Here is a 24343-nt window from a genome sequence, read left to right as displayed (position 1 = left end):
CCTCACTAGAAAATAAGACAGTTCTGTGGGGAAATTCAATAATATTTTAGAGATCAAACCTATCATTGGCTGTTGAATTCTTTAAAAAATTAATAAAGTGGAAAGTTATTCAATATGTTAAAAACAATTTATATAATAATTTTCAGATGGAAAAGTATAAATTAAAAGTTGTTCAAGATGTTAGAAACAATTTTCTAAAATATAACTTTCAGATGGGAAATTATAAAAGTCGCAAATTAATTATTTAACGCAAATCTATTAATGTTTTACGGTACCTGAAAAAACCAGAAACCAAATAATCTACAGTATTTTATAATTACAGGAATAATGATGATTTGAGCTGAACAATTACTTAAAGACCTTTCTGGTCTTTTTAAAACTTTTTTAAATTTTAAAACTCATGTTCAGTCTTTAATATCATATTTTGTGATTCATAAAAATGCTTATTCAGAATCACCGAAAACACGAAAATTTCAAATTTGTGAATGTTGAAACACCACCATTATACGTATATTTTCAGTCTATAAATATACATTATATCTTGTTTTTAAAGATTGCAATATTGGTCGTTGTTCAAGGATTCACACAGAATTAACAAGATAAACTGATTTATTATAATTTTTTATTCAACATAATAGAAATATTTATTTATTTGAACATGTCAATGCAATTACTTAATTTAATCAAGAAATACGTTTATCATATAGTCAAACGTTTCAAAATGAATAATTAGAATAATGTAGGTAATAGTAGTAAAGTAGTGGTTTGTAATCTTTCCACAAATGACAACCCCACAATCTGAATTTTAAAATACAATATATACATATTTTTCTGACATGTATTTCCATAGCATCAATGATGGATTTTATTTAAAAAAATGGATGAAATAATCGTGTGAAAATAGTAGATTTCTAGCGATAAACTACTGTGGTGTGATTTTTCAATTCAATAACTTTCAAATATTGTTTCATTGTAATACTGGCTTCATTATTCCAATTTATAAAAGATTCATTCATGCCAATTGTACATAGACACAATGAGCTTGAATTTCTTTGAAATTCTAGATTTCCAAAAGAAATGGCGGGCTCAATAAGATAATATTTTCAGCAAATTTATCAAGATTACTTTACACATAAGAATTATTATATCATTTGACATTGGAATGATATTTTGACATGAAATGATTTTTCAATTTGCTGTAATATAAGTTCACTTTCTGACTGATCTTGGATACCTAAAAATTGAAACTTTCTTAAAAAGAAATTCTTTGCAAAGTGAGTAATGTTTCTATATATATTTATGTTACGATACATTGTTATTCTAGTAGTGAGAAACCTCAAAAGGATGGCGGATGACGAGAGGCATGCTCTCATCTGTTTTCTCCAACGGAGTTGCTACCAACTAGCCCAACGGCTGTTAACAAAAAAAAAGAGTGAGAGATTACATCAAAATATGTGTCAAAATTGATGAATTCCATTGCTTTAAGCAGTTTTGATTTTCCGAGATTGACATTGACACTATCAATTTGACCCATGATAGTACAATGTTGACCAAACGTTCAACGAACGTTTATCAACGAAATAATAAATCAATTCAGTTGTCTCATGCATCAGCAGGTTGCATTTGTCACAAATCACTAGATCCGCTCCAGGATTTACCAAGGTCATTTGAAATGTGACTCTTGAACATTTTTTTTATTCTGATTGGTGAGATAGACAGAATGGTTGTCTTCAGGGACATTCCTGAGTCACTGACTCGGCTGACCCGGGGCAGACTAGTGATCCCATGGAACGACAACCAGACATCGACCGGTCGATGCAGTTTGGCGCGTACTTTTGAATATTTGAATAGAAATCGTAAGAAAAAGAAGTAGCCTGAATCGAAAGTAAATATATTAATGTAATTTAAATACGACTTGTGTAAATAAATCGATAACTTTCATGACTACACAGAATATTTAATAATCACGATTTCTTGATCAACGCCAAAAAAACCAACAGTTTTGGATAGATCGCATGATGAAAATGCAATAATGCAAACAATAGACTCACCAGCCAATAATACATGTATTATTGAAAATAATAAAATACTAAAATATTAAAATACAATAATGCAAACAATAGACTCACCAGCCAATAATACATGTATAATTGAAAATAATAAAATATTAAACACTCCTTCAAAAACGTACGTATGTTCGTAATAAATTTCATCCTCCATATTAGCATTTTACTTCTTGTTTACTTGTTTGCATTTGCAGACCAGTTTACAGCAGATGACGCTAAAATTATCAACCAATAGGAGCGCTCCGATTCAGGGTGACCAGGGCTAGAACTTCGTAGCCCGTACTATTTAGTCGGGTCACGATTGCTGACCCGGTCGAGAAAAATCAAAGTGTCAAATGGTCCCATGGAACGCGGGTCGTCTAGCTCGGGCCACCCGAGTCAGTGGAGCAGTGTATCCCTGAAGACAACCATTCTTTCTTGATCCATGAACATTTATACCATACAGTGCAAACATTTATAGCATATTATAGATAACACACGCTACACTAAATATTATAGTATATTTCGCACCTAGGGCCGAAAATGAGACTTTTCTCGCTCGAAATTGGTTTTCAAGTCCGAGGCCGTAGGCCGAGGACTAGAAAAGATTGAGAGCCGGAAAAACATTTTTGCCCATGGTGAGAACATTATTTTTCGCCACACAGAAAAATAAACAATATATATATATATGAGAATAATTGTCTATTATAAGCACTTCCCAAAGCAAAAGTGGAAGGTCATAGCTTTAGCAAATCTGAGGTAATCTGAATATCAAGAAATTGTCCAAGTATTTTTATGTTTTATTCTGATTTGTCTAAATATCCTAAAAGATTATTTTCAATTATGTAAGAGGTTAAGTTTATACTTTTTATTCTTCCAAATGACGATAAGATGATATTATTATAAATGTTTTGATTATTGAATGATAAACACAAAGAATGAAAAGTTTTTGATCAGCTGTTGTAGCACACTTGAAATTTGGCCAATCTGAATGTCAATGGAAGTTTAGGTTAGAAGTTCTATCCTACTCTGAAAATAGAATTGTTTGAATAGTTTCTAATATATATCTTATCTGTATTTTATTCATCCAAATAAAATGATAGTATATTATTACAGAATACTTTATTGAATTCTAGAAGCATAAAATGATTCCGTTTATCCACCATGTTCCATGATAAACGCTGTACTATGAGGTTTGAGGTTAGATTCTATTATACTCTGAAAATTGAATTTGAATAGTTTATAATATCTCATTTGTATTTCATTCAACCAAATAAAATGATAGTATCTTATTGCAAAAACTTTATTCAATTCTAGAAGCATAAACTGATTCCGTTTCATAAACTATTTTGTAAACACGTTCACATCAAATCAGAATCAGCTGACTTTAAGGTTAATTTACATCCCTAGGGCCGTAAAAATTTTACCGGCCTCGTCAGAAAACAATCACTTTCGGCCTCCATATGACGCACGTAAACCAGCTCATTACATCCAAGTGGGGCGAAAAATTAATTACCTCTCGGCCACTATCTAGAGCAACCAAGATCGAAATCTACAAGACACTGATAAGACCAATAATCACATACGGCTCAGAAACCTAGAATTTAACTGCAGTTGACGCCTCTAAATTGAGAGTTTTTGAAAGAAGGCGCAATGGAGTCTGGAGGAGACGGTCAAATGATGAAATGAAATTAATTTTAAGAGGAGAGGATGTGGTACGATTCATCAAATCACAAAGATTACGTTGGGCTGATATGTAGAGAGAATGACAGACCATGGAATGCCAAAAGGAATTAATAGGGCCAGGATAGAGGGTAGAAGACGGCAGGGGAGACCACGCAACCGATGGAGAGATGAAGTGGAGGATGATCACTTTGTCTACTTGTCTTCGGTCTCCGTGTCAAAATCGAAAACAAGTTCTTACTAGCGGTATCTTCCACATCTTCGTAAATAGTACCGGGTGACTCAGAATAACGGGAACATTTGAAAACGCCATGAAACATTAGTAGGAAGGGCAAAAATGATTTTATTCAAACTAATGTAAAGTTCAAGACTTGCCATTTGAAAATTATGAATAACATCTATCACTTTTTCACAATTACTTCTTCAAGATGTCTTCCTCCTGCACGAGTAGACTCTTGAAATCTGTTTTGAAATTCCTGAACGATTGCTGCAACATTTCAGCTGGGATATTGTTAATTTCATTTTGAATTGTCTGTTATGATTCAACCACAGTTATTGGTCAAGTTGTGAAAACGTTTGATTTGAGACAGCTCAACAAATAGAACATCACAGGTGGAAAGATCATGGGATCACAGATGTTGAAAAGCAGATGTTGCAGCGATCAATGAGGAATCGTAAACACAGATTTCAAGAGTGTATTCGTTCAGGAGGAAGCCATCTTGAAGAAGTAATTGTCAAAAAGTGATAGATGTTATTAATCAAATGGCAAGTCTTGAACTTTACATAAGTTTGAATACCATCATTTTTGCCCTTCCCACTAATGTTTTATGGCGTTTTTAAAAGTTCTCGTTATTCTGTGTCACCCAGTATACCAATTTTCTGTCTCTCCATATTTCTCGGTCTTCTTTCTTCTTCCTCTTTTGCTGCTGATCTAGTTGCTACGGCAAAATCTGTCTTTAATTATTTTCTTAATGTTCGTTTCTTCTCATTTGCTGTGACTGGAATTTGATTGATTCAGTTCATCACCTTGGCACTCACCTTCTTCATCATCACTGGATGAATGGTTGATGATGCGTTTAAGCACCGTTAGAACTGCTGCCATCCTCTGAACATTCTAAGCCCCTTTTTTCTTTTCTTGCCTATCAGAGTTATTTCCACAGAATTAGACTATCAACTATTTCTATCAGACTAAAATATTTCAATTATATCAGAATTTGAGAGAACTATTCTAGTTCAGGTAAAGAATGTATTCGATAATTGGCAGAGAAAATATTTGTCTTTACTCAGTAAATTTCAGTGCAGATTGTGTAGTCATATTCGTCATATGATTATAGTTGCCATACCAACACCACTATTGTGAATGCCACTAATAATGAAACAAATAGTTCTCTCAAACTCTGATATAATTGAAATAATTTAGTCTGATGAAAATAGTTCTAGTTTTGTGGAAATAACTCAGAAAGGCAAGAAAATAAAAAGGAGCTTAGAGTCTTTAGAAGATTGTAGCACTTCTGACGGTGCTAAGAAAAAAGATGCAACGTATTATGAACCATCAATCCAGAGATAATGAAGAGGGTGAGCGCGAAGGTGATGAACTGAATGATTCAATGAGAAAGACTGTGCAAAGGCTAAAAATAAACATTCTACTCGTGATATTTTTCAAAGTTTTTCGATTGGTATATCATCAAGCTATCAAAATGAATAAGTTTTCTCAGGAAAACATTTTTTTCCGATCATTACTTTTTGAGATATGAGCGCCTGAAGTTTGAACTTTTGGGACAGAACATTTCAATTTCGGTAACACATAAATCCATGAGATTTAGAGGATGGATTCTTCATGGTATTGTTGATCTAGTAAAACAAAAATTATCTGAAAATATCAATTTTTGAAAAAGGTAATGATCAGAAAAAAAATGTTTTCCTGAGAAAACTTTTTCATTTTGATAGCTTGATGATATACAAATTGAGAAACTTTGAAAAATATCACGATTAGTAAGTTTATTTTTAGCCTTTGCACAGCCTTAAGAAATAATGAATGACAGAGATTTTACAGTAGCAACTAGATCAGCAGCAAAAGAGGAAGAAGAGAGGATTATGGAGCGACAGAAAATGTACAATGGTATTTACGAAGCTGTAGAAGATATCACTAATAAGAAAGTAAGTAAAATTGTTTATATTTTGACACGGATTCCAAAAACAAGTGAGTCTAGTGGCCAAAAGAGGAGTGAAGTACATGATACATCTTCTGAAGACTCTTAGCCCCGTTTTCTTTTCATGCCTTTCTGATTTATTTCCCCAAAAAATCTGTATGCATTGAATCACAAAACTAGAACTATTTTTATCAGACTCAAATATTTCAATTACCTCAGAATTTGAGAGAACTATTCTAGTTCAAGCAAAGAATGTATTCTTATAATTGGAAGATAAAATAGTTGTATTTACTCAGTAAATTTCTGTGCAGATTTTGTATTCATATAGTTGCCATACCAACACCACTATTGTGAATGCCACTATTAATTAATCAAATAGTTCTCACAAATTCTGATATAATTGAAATAACTGCCACTAAGAGAGCCTGGTGGTCAGACCTAGTTGAGCCACTCAGCACTTGGACGACATGTCAGTCAGCTTCAAGCCCATTCTGTAGTTCTACTTCCTCAAAATGTGCTACGAGATCGGCGACTTATTTTTGGTGTTCAGCTTGTCGCTGTACTTTGATCAAACTTAAATCTTTCTGGGGGAGATGGACGATGCAACACGGCTCTTGGACAAAGGGACTCCACTACTTTCGGCTCGGTCTCGACCATGGGCGTAAATCGGCTGCCTGGATAGAGTTTCAGTCACGAGTCCAACAAAAATGCCCATCTGTTCCTGATCTTGACAAAAACGGGCGGCCTGGGCATCAACCTGAAGGCCGCAAACCATTCATCAATTGTAGAAAGGTACTACATTTTTTATCGTTGCCTACGAAATAATCTAGAAGGCCAGAACTATCGACCCAATCAGCTGTTCAAAAGCGTACACTTCAACCCGTGTTTACATTGAAAACCCTATGTGGAATGGAATTTTTCGTCAATAAACGTTAATAATTCAACTGATATTCACTATTTTCGAATAAAGGCTTGTTATTTTATTTTTCCAATTCGAATTTTAACCTACATCATAAATTTCAAGGGTGGTAATCATTGAATTCTCTTAATATTTTTAGTTATTGGTTGAGCAATTTGTAGGTTACTTGTTTCAAGATACTAACTTATTAAAATTCAAACTTCTTTTACAAAAGTATTAAGTTTAGCAGAGTAATGGTTTATAAATGAGAATTATTATGTTAGTGAATAACAATAAATTATAAAAACATTCTTAATAAACTAAACTAGTTACTTTTCAAACAAATGTAAGTACGATGTATTTACGATAGGAGTGCGCTCAACTCTATTCTGTTGTTTAAGACTATTTTCATTATTCAAAACTTTCAAGTATAAAAGTATTAATTTTGAATACTAAATTACTGCAATTACTGCAGTATTTAAATGCATTTACTGCAATTAAAATTCATGATAAATGTTGAAATATGTATCGGGAAAATAAAATAACAAGCCAATATTCTAAAAAGTTTTGAATATCAGGTGCATTATTAACATTTATTCACGAAAAATTCCACTCGACATAGGGATTTCAATGTAAACACGGGTTGAAGTGTACGCTTATGAACAGCTGATCACCTGATGGTTCGTACCACCCCATGTAGTTACGTACGTAAGCGACGTTTTTATGTTTACTGTTGTTACTGTATATCTACACAACTCACTGTACGACGATTACAAGGTCACTAAAAATTGAGAGCTTCACACCACAGTAGTAGTATTAGTAATAGAAGTAAAGCTAAAAACTTGATAATATTACTTATTTATTTTTGTACTTAATCTACTCTACACACGAGAAGTGAGACTATTAGGATAAATATTTACTATCTCATTTTTTGGAGCTACAGATTTCTCAGTGGCTTTCCTAGATTTACAAGTTCATAGTTCAGTTAACCAGCTTCAATTACTAAAATTCATGTGCTTTTGCTTTTTTCAAAATTATGAAAGTGTTCAACATTTGAATAGTATTAATATTTAAAAAAAAGTATTAAGCATTTCTACAAGTAAGCTTCGTATGATGCTTATTGCATCATAGTTTCTGCACAGTAGCAGAATATTGGCCCATAAAGAATATAAGAAAGAGCCTTATTTATAGACTAAAGTCGTCCAAAGTTGGACAATAGAAAAACAGAAAAAGATACAATTTTACAATATCGCCCAAAATTAAATCGTTTTGATGGACTAGTCTCGCTGGAAAGTGAAGTACAGTGTTGTAACAAAGTTCATCGAATCAAATGATCAAATCATGAACTACCTGAATCGCATGAATGAAAATATACCAGCTACAATAAAAACTCCCGATATCAGTCACATTTGTTGTGTCGAGTTGCCATTCCATGTTTTGTTATCATCGTCGTCATCTTTACGTTCACGGCTGTCTTTTAGAGTGTGTACGTTGTTTCCTCTTCTCGTTGGATTAGGTTGTCTATTCGACCTGATAGAAGAAGAAGAAAATTATTCTTTGTCTCAAAGCATAATACAGGTATCAAAATTAAATAAACCCGTAATCGAATTCTTGATAAAATATAAATACCTTTTTCCTCGCACTTTAAATTCAATTGTAAATCATTATAAGTTAAGGCCCACTGCAAATAGATATGTCATATATCACACCAATATTGAATGTTTAAGGAAACAGTAGATCTATATAAGCAATAAAATAATAAACCTTATTCCGGACCACTTCCTCATAAACTCTAAGATTAGTAGAAAAACTAAACTAGAAATAAAAACCTGGACATACAGTAACGTTTTCTTCCATATCGACATATGAATCTCGAGATTTCTGCTCAAACTACTGTTTGCAAGGCCAATTCTTTTAGATACATTTTTTGAAAGTGGACTCGCTTACAATTTTTGCATATTTTTTTTCTACTTTCTTCTCCAATACTTCTATTTTCTTCTCTTTACCCTTCATTCCTTACTTTTATACCCTCTACCTGACTATTACATGACATTACATTGGCTAGGTATTTTTCCTCCTTTCTTTTTCAGCACACTCCACCATAAAGCCTGTTTTTGGATCTTATTAGACATTTATTTTTGATTGTGATTTTTTTGTATTTTGATTTATTTTATGTTGCGTGTATTGTGTTGATTTGAATGAAATTATTGATTGATTGTCTGGCATTCCCATATATTGGAACCAAATACTTGTAAATCTGACATTTGAAATCTAGTAATCTAATATAATAATTGGTGAATGGAACATGTTTTGGGGTTGATCGAAAATGCCACTCACCTCACTGGTAGTTGAGGTGCCACATTCTGCCTCGTTGGTCGAAACATATTCACTATGAAAGAACAAATATCCCAAATTGGATTCACCATGAACCACAATACATTTGAAATTCCTGATACCAAACTCACTGCATTTTTGGATTGTACCTGGAAAATGAAAAAAAATCAATCATTCTGCGCTCTTGAATAGAGTGTATTCAAGTAGGTACAACCATTTGGTTGAATTGTACAACATTGGTTGAATTAAAAATAATACTATAATGAGGTCCACGTTATAATGACAGTATTTGATAAACTTTGATGTTGCTATCCTTGTCTATCATTCGACAAAGCAGTTAGTACTATCCTTTTCTAGTTCCGCAACGATGACATAACTGTTTTTGACAATGTATAAATATAATTAATCAAGGCAGACAAACGGCAACGCTGTTCTCCTATTTTTATCCACTGACATTATAACGTGGACCTTACTATAGTAATAAACCCCTAAAAGGTTACCGATGATTCAGAAGACACTTTACAACTGCTAATAATTTATTTTAATATAATTTTATAACCATTCACATTTAGAAGCTAGAATAAGCCCCTAGCTCTTGTCTTCTGAAAACGTTTTCCACAGAAGAACAATTATGTGAAAATACAGTGATTCCAAAATATACCAACAAACTTCATAGTATTTTGCTGACATTAACATGAAGAAAGGGTTCTAGTAAACATGTGTCCCAAAGTACTGTTGGAAGTATGTAACTTCAATGATTGTTGAAATGACAAATATTATTCTAAAAACTTAATTTTCAAATTTAAAAGTTATATAACTAGGATACTAAACACTTATTTGTTTAATAGTATTTTAAATAAGAGAAAATTGTAGCTACTCGTTTATAATTGAAAATGTCCAGCTACTCGTTTGTCTAAAATTCACCTGTATTATGATGTCAGATTACAGCTGTGGTAATTGTCATGGAAACTGTATCATGTCAGAATATGTTTGTGTTAATGAGAGTTATTGCATTAAATGGCGAGTTAATGTTGCAATCGTGTCTTCCTTCCTAGCTAATTGTACAGCACCCAAGACCCATAAATCAGAATTCAGAGGAGACAGAACAGACAAAAATTACACATTTGAAAAATATCAAGTGATTATCAATAAAATACCTTAATCATGAGGTTTGGGTGCGTTTTAAACAAAAAAGTAACAGAACATTTTTTCTTTAAAATTAGAATATCTACTATTTTTTCTGATTTTAAATACTGTTAAACAATAAGTAAGAATAAGAATGTTTACAATCTCCTCTAATTTTAAATACAGTTAAACAATAAGTATTCTGGTTATATTTCAATCAAATTTCATTCATTCATTTATTGTATATAACTCTATAATCATAATACAATTATTACATTGGAGGAAAACTAGGCTGAGCCTGTACTATTTCTCTCCAAAAATTTTGATAAAATTGTAATGTTGTCCAAAAGTTAAGGTTATGTAATCACACACTACTTCGTCACTTGATTTTCGGTCCAGGAATAATGATTTGAAAATTTTGAAGGATGATGTTATACTCTAAATGAATAACAGAATATATCACAATAAATTAAAAACTTTAGTAATATTGCACTTATTTGAAAAATTTGAATAACGTTAATGTTGGTAATAGTTTCTCACAATTAGTTAGTTACAGCTGATCCTCAAAAATTAATGAAGTCACATACTTCTTATTGATTGCATTCGAATCTTCAGCTTATTTAAAATAAGAATTTATCATTTCAGTACTTTCATTAGGCTGCCGCAAAATAATAAAATCATACATTTTGAGAAAAGTATGCAATCTTCAGCCATCATTATATCGGTAACAAAGAATTTTAAGACACATGTTTACTGGAACCTTTTTCTCTATTTTGATGTAAGGAAACCATTAAGATTGTCGGTCAATCTCAGAAACACGGTAGATTGAAAATCGTAAAGCACTTGTTATACGAACATTTTAATTTAACTCATGCTGCATGCAGGCATTCAAATAAATGGAGATTACTCGGCATTACTGGGAAATTTAGTGCTATACAGACATCTAATTCCAAGTAATGTGCTTTCAAAATCATTTCGCAGTTGATTCAAACTCCAAAGAGAGTAAATCTACGAATTATTCATTGTCATTCTACTCAAGCGCTAGTTTGAGATGACTGTGAAGAACATAACACGCAGCAATAGATGATAGTTATCAAGCTGAAGGTATATTTTCAAAGAGAATAAAATAGCGTAGAAAAATATTAAATTAATGGTAACTCATATAGGAGTAGAATATTGATAAAAATTAGTGCTAATAGTTACAGTGGAATAAGTGCAGAGTCTTATTTAAATAAATATGAATATTATAAATGATTTATGATAATAAATTGCATAAGGGCAACATTTGTGATTAATTGTTGAACGTATAGAAACATCAAGTTGAATCATTTTAATATAATTACCGGAACAATCATGAGAGCTGCTGAAGGAAATAGGTTCAATTCACGAATTGTACTTGTTAAATTGTGATATTGTATATATGGATGGTATGTGACAAGCTCATACCTGGAAACAAATTTCAGAATCTTAGTATTGTTACACAAATAATTATATTTTAGATAAAACAATCGGTAGTCGAATAAAACATTAGATAGAAAGAAGAAGAATACAGTTTGGAGAAGATTAGTTTAGATTATAGCAAAACATAAATTAAATAGATATTTATTTACTGAGAGTGTAAAACGCGACTTTATTGCTTGGGCAAAACAGTTATCGCGCGACACGTAGTGGAGAAATTTTAATTTTACGCTACAACAATTTTTCTACAACTGCAGTATGGGACTACAAAAAATAAATACAATTAATACTGTCGCCATTGTTGAGGTTATGTAGCCATCATGGCAGTGCTTAATTTCTAGGTTTGAGTTTTAGGTGTGGGAACTCTAAAGCGGGATGCTCAGACCGGGGGGTCTGAAATACCCCCCAGGAAGGACGAGGGTTCGGGGGCCCTCCCCCGGGAAAAAGTTTTGAAAATTATAACTGTGAACCCGCGTTTTTAGGCCATCCAGACATAACACAATTATTTTTATAAAAAATTGATATTTTAATGGTGATTACTTTTTAAAGTGCTTGATTATGATGTAAGAAAATAAAAACATGAATTTAAATTGAGTTCACCCTTTGCTCCATTAAAATCTTGTTGACTACTTTCACTGACCATTTTGTTTGAAGCAATGAAGCTCACTAATATTACTTTTTTAATGAATGGCAAATAAAAAAACAAATAAAGCCTTATTTAAAATTGTATTGATAAATTTTTATGCTCCTATTTTTTTCAAAACATCCCGTTACTTTCCGGAATTAAGTGAAATATTTTTTTTAGAAAGGTGTGATATTCTATTATCTATTTATTATCAATCTATATAAATAAAAGCGAAATGGCACTCACTCACTGATTGACTGACTGACTCACTCACTCACTCACTCACTCACTCACTCGCAGAACTAAAAATCTACCGGACCAAAAACGTTCAAATTTGGTAGGTATGTTCAGTTGGCCCTTTAGAGGCGCACTAAAAAATCTTTTGGCAATATTTTAACTCTAAGGGTGTTTTTTAAGGGTTTAAAGTTCGTCTTTTAGCATGTATATTCTTCTTATTCTCTCAATTATAATTTAAATAAGGCCATACCATATGTTAATATAAAACTATAATCTAGAGAGAGTACCTCTTCGAAACAGTTGTTAACTGGTAACTAAATTAATAATTTTGTCAGGTTGGCATTAAGTTGAGTTGACTTTGTTAGGTTGGCCCCAAGTTGAAGATTGAAATGCATTTATCGCGGAAAAATTGATTGGGCACTGCTACTTCAATCAGAGCTATTCCTGGAAATATTATGTTACTAGCCGTCAGGCTCGCTTCGCTCGCCATATCCGTTTAGCCAGACGTTTAGTCTGGACCCCCGACTGGATCAATTCAATTCAATTCAATTTATTTATCCTTTTTACAACATAGTTATTGTACAAAGTAGTTATGAAATAAATAACTTAAAACTAAAACAAAATAACTTAAAATAGCAGGTTAACAAAAACACGGAAGGTCCCTGCAAAGGCAAAGCCTGTGCGCAGGGGCCGAGTGTTACAAAAAACTACAGAACCAAAGTGAAAGCATAAAACAAAAATATAAATTATAAGTATGAAATTTGTATAATAAAAAATCTCGAGAATACAGACAATTAACAAGAAATAATGAGCTTATTTAAGAGAAAAAAAGAGTTGAAAGGTGAACAGTTACAAGAAATCGAACAAATCAGTAGAGTTATGCGATGTGATCCATTGACTTATTTCGTTAGAAAGATTTCTGGTCAAATTGTTAGAGATAAAATGATCAGGTATTACGTTAACAAGTTTATGGACAATGTAATTGAACTGCCTTCTACAAATGGATAAAACTGTATGATGAGATTCGAAAGTGATGGATGAGGGACGAAGATTGTACGGTGATAAACGGAGATTGAAAATATTACTATGCTTATTCATGTAGATTATCAAGTTTTTCGTGTGAAGCTGCCTGACAGTCAGCACATTCAGTTCCCTGAAAAGATTGTCACTAGGGAAACGTCTGGGCTTTCCAAGAATTGCCTTTAATAAGGTCTTCTGAATAACAATTATCTTATTCAAGTGATTCATGTAGGCAGCGCCCCAAACGATAATCCCATATTGAAGAAAAGACTGGATGTAAGCACAATAAACCAATCTAGAAACGGCTATGTTACTCAATTTACTGATAGTGTAGAATTTGTTGATCCAGTGTTTAAGCTTATTACAAATGACATTGATGTGGACATCCCACCGAAGATGTTGATCAACAGTGACACCCAGATACTTGAAGAATTTTTCTCTACCTAATTTTGGACAACTACAATCTGATGAATCTGAAAGGTTACAATCAGGACTATGAATATGAATATGAGTGAGATCAAGCGGCAAACCAACAACATTCGGTGAAAAGGCTAAAAATACACTTTTCTTTGCGTTGAGGGTAAGAATATGCTCATCTAACCAGGCTTTAACAGTTCTCAATCCAGATTCAGCCCTATCTTTAACCTCTTCCCATGAATTACCAGTAAATATTAAGGCGGTGTCATCTGCAAAAGCAAGTGTCACACAGTTCTCAATATCAAGTTTGATTAAATCATTAATGTAAATGAGAAAAAGGATAGGAGATAGCACCGTGCCCTGTGGGAGACCAAAATCACTCAAAAGTCTAGAACTAGTTTTATTTTCTAAGGTAAGCTTTTGATGTCTATCACTCAGGTAACTGGTGAATAATCTGAGGGGTACACCACGAATTCCTAATTTCTCCATCTTGTTCAGTAATTTTGAATGAGGAATGGTGTCAAAGGCCTTAGCTAAATCCAGGAAAATGGCTATTGTTTTCTTATTATTAGTGAAGTTATTGGCAATTGTTTGAGTTAAGAGAGTTAATAATAGCTGATATTTCACTTTCGTTTGTGGGTGATAGGAAAAAGGAGCCATGACCATTTACAGATGAGTTCATGAACAGATTACCATCAGATGCATTGGGATTATTACTTATCAGCTTTTCAGCGAAAGTTTTACCTACTTCAACAAAATGACGATTTAAGATGTCTGCATCAATTTTAGGAACAACCTTTTTACGGCACTTACCCAATAATTCATTCAACGAGTCCCAAACTCTCCTAATATTGTTTTTATTCTGATCAATCTTGTTTTTATAATAGTCGCATTTACACTGTTTTAATAATTTATTAAGCATATTTCTGTAAGAGATGTATTCGGCTTTTAATATTACATTAGAAGGCTGTTTAGATAGCTTTTTAAAAAGTTTATCGCGTTTAGCAATTGCCACAATAAGTCCCCTGGTGATCCAAGGCTTCAAAGGTTTTAATCTATGTGGAATATGTACTTTAACTGTAGCCTGTTCTACATGGGATGAAATCTTGTCAGTCAAAAAAAGCATTTGATCATCCAAGTGTAAATTAGGGCTTAACACCTCACTCCAATTTTCTTTTTGAATAGAAGACAATAATTTATCATAATCAACTTTATTGTAATAATTAATAGGTTTGTCAGACCCATCAATATCAGCCGCAAGATCAACGTGAACACTAGTACAAAAATGATCAGTTATATTAGTTTTAATAATAGAGCTGATAACATTATCAGAATTGAACGAAGAGTTCTTGAAAAAAATGTGATCGATACATGATTCAGTATTGTTATAAATTCTTGTAGGTTTATTTATGTAGGATTTCAAACCATTTAACGATAATATTTCAAAATATTCACTGGCTAAATTAGTATTTCTATTCAAATGAATATTCATGTCACCAGCGAATATTACGTTAGATTTATTCCTTAGATTTAACAAACAGTCATTCAAGCTGTTCAGAAAAATATCAACATTGGATGAAGGCGATCTATAAACAGCGATAACAGTTATCTTTTCGCTAATTCCTGGCACTTGTACATCCAAACAAATAGAGTTGGCTTCATTAATCTCACAATTCAGCTCATCTACAATCAAGTTACTTTTAAAAAATATACAGATTCCGTTACATTTATTGATTTTTCCTATTTTATTAATTACTGAATAACCATTTAGGTTAAAATTGAATTCATCATCATCGACCACCCAAGTTTCACTAAGAATTATAATATGAAAGTCAATTGAACAATTACTAATTACGTAAGAGAACTGATCGAAGTTTTTTTTCAAACTTCTAATATTTAAGTGGATGACATTAAAAAAAGAGTTGCATTCTCTATTACCAAACAACTCAGTTCGACACTGGAAAATATTCTCAATTTCAATAGTATTGTAACATTCGAGGGAAATATGTTCGTCAACGTCATTGACAAGAACCATACTTAAAAAAAGTAAGAAAGAAGAAAGAAAGAAAGAAGAAAACGGAAAGTTAAGAAGATATGAAAAAGCTTAGAAGAAGCCAACATATGCACGTTGAGTCTCCACAATCTTATCGTAATGATTCATATTAGAGAGAGAAAAAAGATGACCATATCTGATGCAAATAAAAAGGATCGTCCTAACATATGATAAAAATGCTCAAATGAAAAATGCAGGCGAGCGAAGCGAGCCTGCTGATCTCACTCTTGGACGATCCAGTTGGGGGTCCAGGGGGCGGAGCCCCCTGGCTAGACGGATATGGCGAGCGAAGCGAGCCTGACGGCTAGTTAAATATAAGAAAATTAGTACTTTGTGTATTTTGTTTAAAAAAACTGAAGATTGCCTGAAGGCCCTCTTGCGGGTTACGGTGTAAAATTATTCGGACACTTTTCCTCTATTAGGTATTTAAAAAGTGCGTGTTAGAGGGTTAAGTAGGGCGTTCCTCCTGCCCTTGCGTTCCCACTGAAATAATTAACCACTGCATCATTGAACTTGAATGATATAAACTATCATATGGGCTGAAGCCAGCAATCAATCAGTTGATCATAGACACATGATTTTAGCGAGCGGTAAAGTAAAAACATACTGAGCATGCGCAGCGAGCGTGAAATAGATTATAGGTTGCCTACTCAACAATCGGCTATTTTACGATGAGTTTTTAGAACTTTAAGAAGTTTTTTACGAGCAGTTGTAGAAAAACATTTATTCAAAGGGCATAATACAGAAGAAAAGCATTTAGGTTTCGCATTAATCTAGTTTCACTCAGTTTTAAAAATTGTAATGGGTAAATATAGTTTCAATTAACTGGGCTGCTTTTGTTTATTTTTTGTAAGTATCCTTTTGTTGTTTGTTTTCCAAATAATTGTTTTTATAATTATACTTGACTTTAAAAAGATAGTGATAAGGTTCAAAGTAGAAACGAAGTAATTGGCTTGTAATGCTGTAAATATGTAACAAATTGTTAAACTAGGCATCCGTACCTGAAAGGAGGTTTCATTTGTGTATCCACAAAATTTCTCAGAGTTTGCAATGTGTCATCCAATTTGAATGTATTCGACTTTGAATTATGATCAGGCATCCGAAATATAATGCGGGATTCGACAATAACTGGTTTTCTGTAAAATTATAACATCACATTAGTTGTGGAACACACACATAAATTTGTCAAATCAAAAAGTTGAAGAAACAGTCAATGAATTAGTTAGGAGTTCAAGTTACTGAAGATGAAAATGCCGAACACATCTAAATGGGAAAAGGCGAAGAAGAATCAGCTATTCATCATCTGAACAGCCAGAAGATATTATAATTTAGTAGAACTTATTTTGAATGATTTTATAAAAATGAATTCAATACGAGACCGCACCAATGAATAAGTTGATATCACGCTTCAACTTGTAGAATTTAATGAATCAAGGCCTGGTTTCTAGAACGCTCTTCAACTAGATTTAATCATCGTCACAGTTTATGCTCCATTAAACTTTCTAGAACACTTTTCAAATCCAATTGGGCTTAAAATATTTCATTAAACTAATGGACATACATAAGTCCATTAAATATTTGCTGCCGCATGAACATTTTGTTATAAACAGATGGTTTTTCAAAAGGCACTCAGTAATTGAGTCTATAGTCAGTTTAAGAGTTCTGGCGACCATCATAAAAAGCTACTAAGCATGCATAAATCTGATAGAGACATTGCAACAATACATCGAAGATTTCAACTTTATCACATTTTTAGAAATTTCAAAAAATATATAATCAAAGACTGAATGTTCCTTCGTTTTTCCCGACTCATGCGTTTATTAAATAATCGGGAATTAAAATCGTCCTAGAAACGTCCTTTACGTGGAGGGCTGACTGAAGTCGCTTCAAAATTTTGTCCGCCTTGTAGGATCCGCCAGTTGAATTCAACTTCATTTTTTTTTAAATGGGAAGGTGGTCATATGATGCATGATTTCGATACTGAATTTCAAGATAAAATGAATGACGAAAGCTATTCACATTCAAAGATACTGAACATTATATAAGGATGGAATGAATGAGTACATACCAATATTACGATCAAACCTATCAAATTTTACTTTTTCAAGTGTTAGTAAACACGCATAGTAACATCTACACACATATTTTACAATTTCAAATCAAATCTATTTCCACAAAGAAGAAATAATACAAAAAACAAGATGTAGTGTACAAACTGAGAATTAATAATTCTAAAATTACAAGATTTCTTTATTGCAGAAAACATTGATACAAATCGTCATAGATTAAACAAGGTGAATAAAAAGTATTTACATTCAAATAAATAAAAATACAAACACAAGCATACAAACAGCAAACAAGATACCCTCAAATTAGAAACTCCTTTTTTCTATATGGACATATTTCTATTACAATAGTTCTCTTAAAATTACCCAATTCTAGCTCCTTTAAATGCGCAGGAAGCTTATTATAAGCTCTTATACCAAACTCCTTAAAGCAGTTCAATGTATTCGCATAATTGTACTGGTTCACTCTAAGACATTCAGAATTTCTAGTGTAATGGTTGTGAACGTTGCTATTTACAGAAATGCTTGCTAAATTAATTTTCACATACATAAGACATTCAAGAATTTAAATAGCTGGTACTGTCAAAATCTTGAATTTTTTAAATAAATCTACACAATGAAAACGACTATTCACATTAGCAATGACCCTTACTGCTCGTTTCTGTAACACAAATAATAGTTTATTTACATTCGTATCATTACCCCAGACAACAACACCATAATACAAATGAGAATGAAGATAAGCAAAATACACTGAAATTAAAACATTCTTATCAACAATGAACTTCAATCTATTCAACATAAAAATTCCCTTCGACAGTTTACCACATAATATTTTTATGTGTAAGTCCCATTTTAAATTGCTTTGAAATGTAATACCAAGAAACTTTGCATTGTCAAGTTGTGATCTAAATCCAAATTCCAAAAGTTGAGTTTTGTCCTTATTAAGACACAATGAATTAGAAGCTTTTCAATCTTCAATTATTTCATTAACCGTATGTAAGCTACCAGAAAGACTATTATTTTTTATTTGAACAGCTAAATCATCATCAAACATAAATGGTTTTACATTTTTACTACTAATTGCTGCAGGAAGATCATTAACATATATAATAAAGAGGATAGGGCCTAGTGTGGAACCCTGTGGAACACCAGATGATACTTTCAAATAATTAGAGAAACAGCCATCATAAAAACAGTTTGATATCTATCACTCAAGTAAGATGCAATTAAATTGGTTGACATGTCATCGAAACCATAGAATTTGAGCTTTTGTAATAGGATGGGATGAGATATTGTATCAAAAGCTCGGCTTATATCATAGAAGCTGCCTAGTAGATTACACTTCTCATCAATAGAATAGATACAGTTTTCCATGAATTCAGATATAGCTGTATTTTTGCTTCTATTAGGTCTGAACCCAAATTGACTATAGGAGAACAGTGAGCTATTTTCAAAAACTCAAAAATCTGACAATACAAAATTACCTCAAAGATTTTAGAAATAACTGGAATGATAGAAATCGCTATAAAATTATTATACTCACTTGCCGAACCTTTCTTGAAAAGAGGAATTACTTTGACAAATTTTAAGCAATTAGGAAAAAACAAATTAAGAATAAAATCATTAAACAGAGAGCTCAGAACTTCAAAAATATGAGAAGCCAGTTTCAACAAGTAAGAATTCAAGCAATACACATCAAGGCAAGCACTATTCAAAACACTATTCAAAACACGGAAACATCAAAACACGGATCAGGAGTTAACTAGTATTTACTTCCATAAATTAGATTGTGCGCAACAGGTGAATAATATATTGTGTAACTGTGAAACTATAAAACAAGCACGTACAGTTAAATATCTGGGCCTCATATTGGATAGTAGGCTCACTTGGTCAGATCATGTACAGAAGATAAAAAATGAGTTATTTGTATACATAAGGAAGTTCTATTACCTCAGACAGTTATGTCCAAAAGAAGTATTGTTACAATTATACCATGCAATTATTGGTTCTAGAATAAATTATGGAATAATATGCTATGGGAGTGCATACAATGTTCATATTAAACCTGTGATTACTGGTCAGAAACATATATTAAAAATAATTTGTAATAAACCTAAACAATATAGTTCAATGATGCTCTTCAGAGAACTATCAATATTATCAGTGAGACATTCTTTTCTATTCAAAGCATTGCTGGATTTAGCTGAAAATAATTTCGATATTCAACAGATGAGAGAAAGAATAAACCTCAGGAATTCACAGGACATTAACCTCCCAAAACCAAGATTAGAACATTCCAGACGACACTTCAAATACATAGCTATAAAAATATTCAATTCACTTCCAGTAACAACAAGGAAAATAACGTCACGTCAGTTATTTAGAAAAGAAATCAATAAATTCATTTTACAACTAGACAACCCGAATGATTTTTTTACTAAATTAATATAGGTCTAAATTTAGTATAATTTACACATTACACGACATGAACACTGCAACAATCAAAGATCATTGAACTCACAAATCCCGTCCGGTATGCGTAAACAGTAAGACAGTATCAAATTTCAATCACTGTCTCTTTCTTCTAAACGCATTCATTTATGGTCTAATTACATCAGCACTTTGAAAAAAACGAAACGTTAACTATGAATAAAATTGAACTTAATATGAAAAAAAAACAGCAACCACTCCGTACATAGTTTTAAGTTTTGTGTAAGTGTGTGTGTGTGTGTGTGGTGTGTGTGTGTGTGTTTGTGCGCATGTGTGAATGTGTGTGCGTATGAATGTGTGCGCATATGTGAATGTGTGTGCGTATGTATGTGTGCAAGAATGATTATAAATATTGACGTATTGATTTATTTCAATATAATACCATATTCAATTATTATGTTCTTCATGATATAATATTTAAATTTGTATATAAATATTTTATTATATATATTCAAGTGTCCCCACACAGGGTAGCCTATAGGGAACACATATTAGAAATTAGGAAACAATATTGTATTTGATTTTTGGAATGCATTTGATTGTTTAATTATTTTTTTGAATAAAGAATTTTTTTTGAATATTTTTCAAGGAATCAGTAGCTATTCTTCAAGGATAATATTACACTATGAACCTGCTCAACACTCGTAAGATGAAAAGAGAAGAGGGTTTGGCAATGAATTCTTGTAATTGTAAAGATAATGAAAAACGTCATGGACAGGATCTGCTATTGAACGCGATTTTTCATCTACACTTTCAATTAAAAAATCATTGAAGCCATCTGGTGTATGACTAGATATTTTATCACCTTTAGCCACTTCATTCCTATTTAAATTCTCTCTGACTATTGACCACAATTCCCTTGGCTTATTTTTAGCACGCAAAATACGATTATTATTGTAATCGAGTTTAGTCTTTTTTACCATTTTTTTAATATCTTTTCAACTGATTATACAAGCTTTTATAAGTAGCAGAACCGGAAATCTTATAGAGGTCGTACGTGAGTAAACATTGTTCCTTAATAATTTTTATCTCTTCAGTGTACCACAATAGTTTTACTGGAGGACATCTGACAAAATGCTATAGAGTATAGATAATAATACTAAATTACTAGTAAATAAAACTAATAATGATATTAATAGTAAATAAAACATTTATTGTTTGAACAAAAAGACTCATCTGATAGATTTATAATGTACTAATTCATTCCAGTTTTGTATGATTTATTTGACGAAATTGTAACGGTTTGAGATATCGATGTACGGTTTTCGTCATTCATTTTCTCTTGAAATTCTGTTGATCTTGACCTTCCTATTTAAAAAAATGAAGTTGGATTCAAGATGACGGGCAAAAATTTTGAAGCGACAGAAAAGTAGTTTTTTAATACAAATATGAACTCAATGAAACCTACCGTCAAATCATCCTTGTAACAGAAATATTAAGCTTTTTCCATACCTTTTCACCAATCCTGTATAAGTACTAGTAAATTGTTAGAAGATTTTTTTCAAAGACTGGAGTGTGTTCATCAAACTTAACTTTCATTTTTAGTCCAGACAATATAGACATAAAAAAGGGGTGTGCTTGCAATTTATATTGTAGTTCTGATTTTTTAATATATTATTTGGGTACATAAGAGAAGTCCAAAACCAATTTCTTCATGCAAAATTTCCTTGTGCTAGATACCGTACAGGGTGACCCAAATACCTTGTATTGTCGGCTCATTTTCGAGTTTTCAGCCATTTCTGCCAAATCTCGTAATATAGATTATTCATATAAATCAAATTTTATAATGAGGGGTTACAGAGATACATATCTTTGAATAGATAAATCGGCCATTTTTTATGTATTGAAATATGGGCTAAAGTAGACTCATCTATTTTTTCATTTTTCGACCGAATTTGACTTATGGTGCATGATTTTGGACCGCCTTGACGAGCCGAGAATAATGAAGTGTAGTACGTTGAAATCTGACCATTGTGTCAAAAGTTATAGGTGCTTGAAATTTTGCCTGGAAATCTATTTGAGATAGAGCGCTCTCCCTGATCTCAGATTGTAGAGCACAAAAATACGCCCAGAGGGATTTTGAATTATACATCTAAAGAAGACATCTAAATCGGAAGATATTGTTGATCAAAAACTAAAATTCATCAAAATTGATTTTTCCTTCAAATTTCACTAATTTTTGAAAAATCATAACTCAGTACTCATTGGAGATAAAGAATTCCGAATGATCTCATTTTATTCAGAATTTTATGATCTAAACAAAAGGCGAGAGCAAATTTCTCTGTCCGATTACGAGATTTGGCAGAAATGGCTGAAAACTCGAAAATGAGCCGAAAATACAAGGTTTTTGGGCCACCCAGTATCTAGCACAAGGAAATTTTGCATGAAGAAATTGGTTCTGAACTTCTCTTATGTACCCGAATAATATAAAAAATCAGAACTACAATATAAATTGCATGCACCAATGTATATAGTGACTGGACTATTTGCAATAGCTCCCAAAATTAGCTAGCAAAAATATTTCGCCCAACGTGGGGGCTCGAACCCACGACCCTGAGATTAAGAGTCTCATGCTCTACCGACTGAGCTAGCCGGGCTAATAACAAATTATATGTTTATAACCTTCTTGCTGATATGAGCTATATGAACTGATATGATTGTTCATGCTAACAAAAAGTCCAGTTTCATAAAATATCGTTATCTGGGAGAGGTAATCATGGAAATTACAGATAATCATGGAAATTTATCATAAGACTTTCTTACCATTTAAAAAATGAAGTTGGATTCTAAATAGCGTATCCAAAATGGCGGACAAAAATTTTGTAGCGACAGAAAAGTAATTTTTCAGTTGAAATAGGATCACAAATGAAACCTACTGAAACCTATGATTATGTACAAAGCTCATGGAAATTTCAATAATTATCCTCACAATCGCATTTCTTAGGAAATACAATATAGTATTATCACAATGATTTAAATATGAAAATAATACTTACTCATACTTTTTGGGAGATTCAATGAGAGGTGCACTCTCAACTGGTTTTTGTTTCAATGATTCTCTAGAGCGTATTGATTCAACTTTTTCATCTGTAAATAATCATAAATGAACATCTAATGAAATTATTACAAAAAAATGTCTCGAGAGAAGTATGATGGAACTATAAAATCTAACACGAATATGAATTATGAATAACAAAAGCTACAAAAATAAAAAAAATTAATAATAAAAATTACGTAACTTGTTTTTGAAAGAAGTAAAAGGTGTTTAAAAAAAGGGTAGGCTACTATTTTCATGTTATTTTTATCACTGGTTTGAAATATAGCACTATCTGGCAAGGTCTTCATTGGGATTTCAGGAACGTTAATAAGCGACAATAGGTAATTTATAAAAGTATTATACATCTTACAACATTGTAACGTTGTTGCAATAAAATTAGTCCTGGAACATTTGCCCTTATATTTTTTCACTTCAATACTCTAAACTTTTTCATACATTCTTATATGAATAGTTGCTCCACTCGCCTTATCTGTCTAACAAGAGGGATCCGTCCCTCTGGACCCCTAGCACCTTCGCTTACCATATATCCGAAAAATAGGGAATTTCAAACTAGATTCAATCACCTCTTGATTAAAACTTATAAACTATACAGATCTTAGATTGTTAGTGCAAAGATCTGTGTTTATTATGATAGGTTGACAAAAATATCCTTTCCTGAATAAATATTGTAGAGGTTTTTAT

General features: G+C 32.2%; 1 protein-coding gene and 1 non-coding gene across 3 annotated transcripts in view; both read right to left on the bottom strand.

Annotated features, from left to right (window-relative positions):
* Positions 1 to 605: 605 nt before the first annotated feature.
* The window catches only part of LOC111051747 (UBX domain-containing protein 4), a 35992-nt gene continuing 12254 nt past the window's right edge, over positions 606 to 24343 (bottom strand). Inside the window, exons 4-9 of one of the 2 annotated variants that reach the window (XR_002606128.2) lie at positions 23601 to 23691; positions 17047 to 17181; positions 11579 to 11681; positions 9114 to 9259; positions 8127 to 8306; positions 606 to 1413 (exon numbers count right to left, since the gene is read on the bottom strand). Coding sequence is in view for 1 of the 2 variants with exons in the window: in XM_022338302.2 (XP_022193994.2) it covers positions 8180 to 8306; positions 9114 to 9259; positions 11579 to 11681; positions 17047 to 17181; positions 23601 to 23691 (602 nt within the window). In the remaining variant the exon portion in view is untranslated. Of the gene's footprint in view, positions 1414 to 6133; positions 8307 to 9113; positions 9260 to 11578; positions 11682 to 17046; positions 17182 to 23600; positions 23692 to 24343 lie in introns of those variants that run through there. The other variant, XM_022338302.2, reaches the window with a different exon arrangement.
* Trnak-cuu lies at positions 23128 to 23201 on the bottom strand. The gene has a single exon. It is a non-coding gene; the product is annotated as a tRNA-Lys (tRNA).

The sequence above is a fragment of the Nilaparvata lugens genome, chromosome X (genome assembly GCF_014356525.2).
Source record: "Nilaparvata lugens isolate BPH chromosome X, ASM1435652v1, whole genome shotgun sequence".
Taxonomy (NCBI): domain Eukaryota; kingdom Metazoa; phylum Arthropoda; class Insecta; order Hemiptera; family Delphacidae; genus Nilaparvata; species Nilaparvata lugens.
This window is presented reverse-complemented; position numbering and strand designations above follow the sequence as displayed.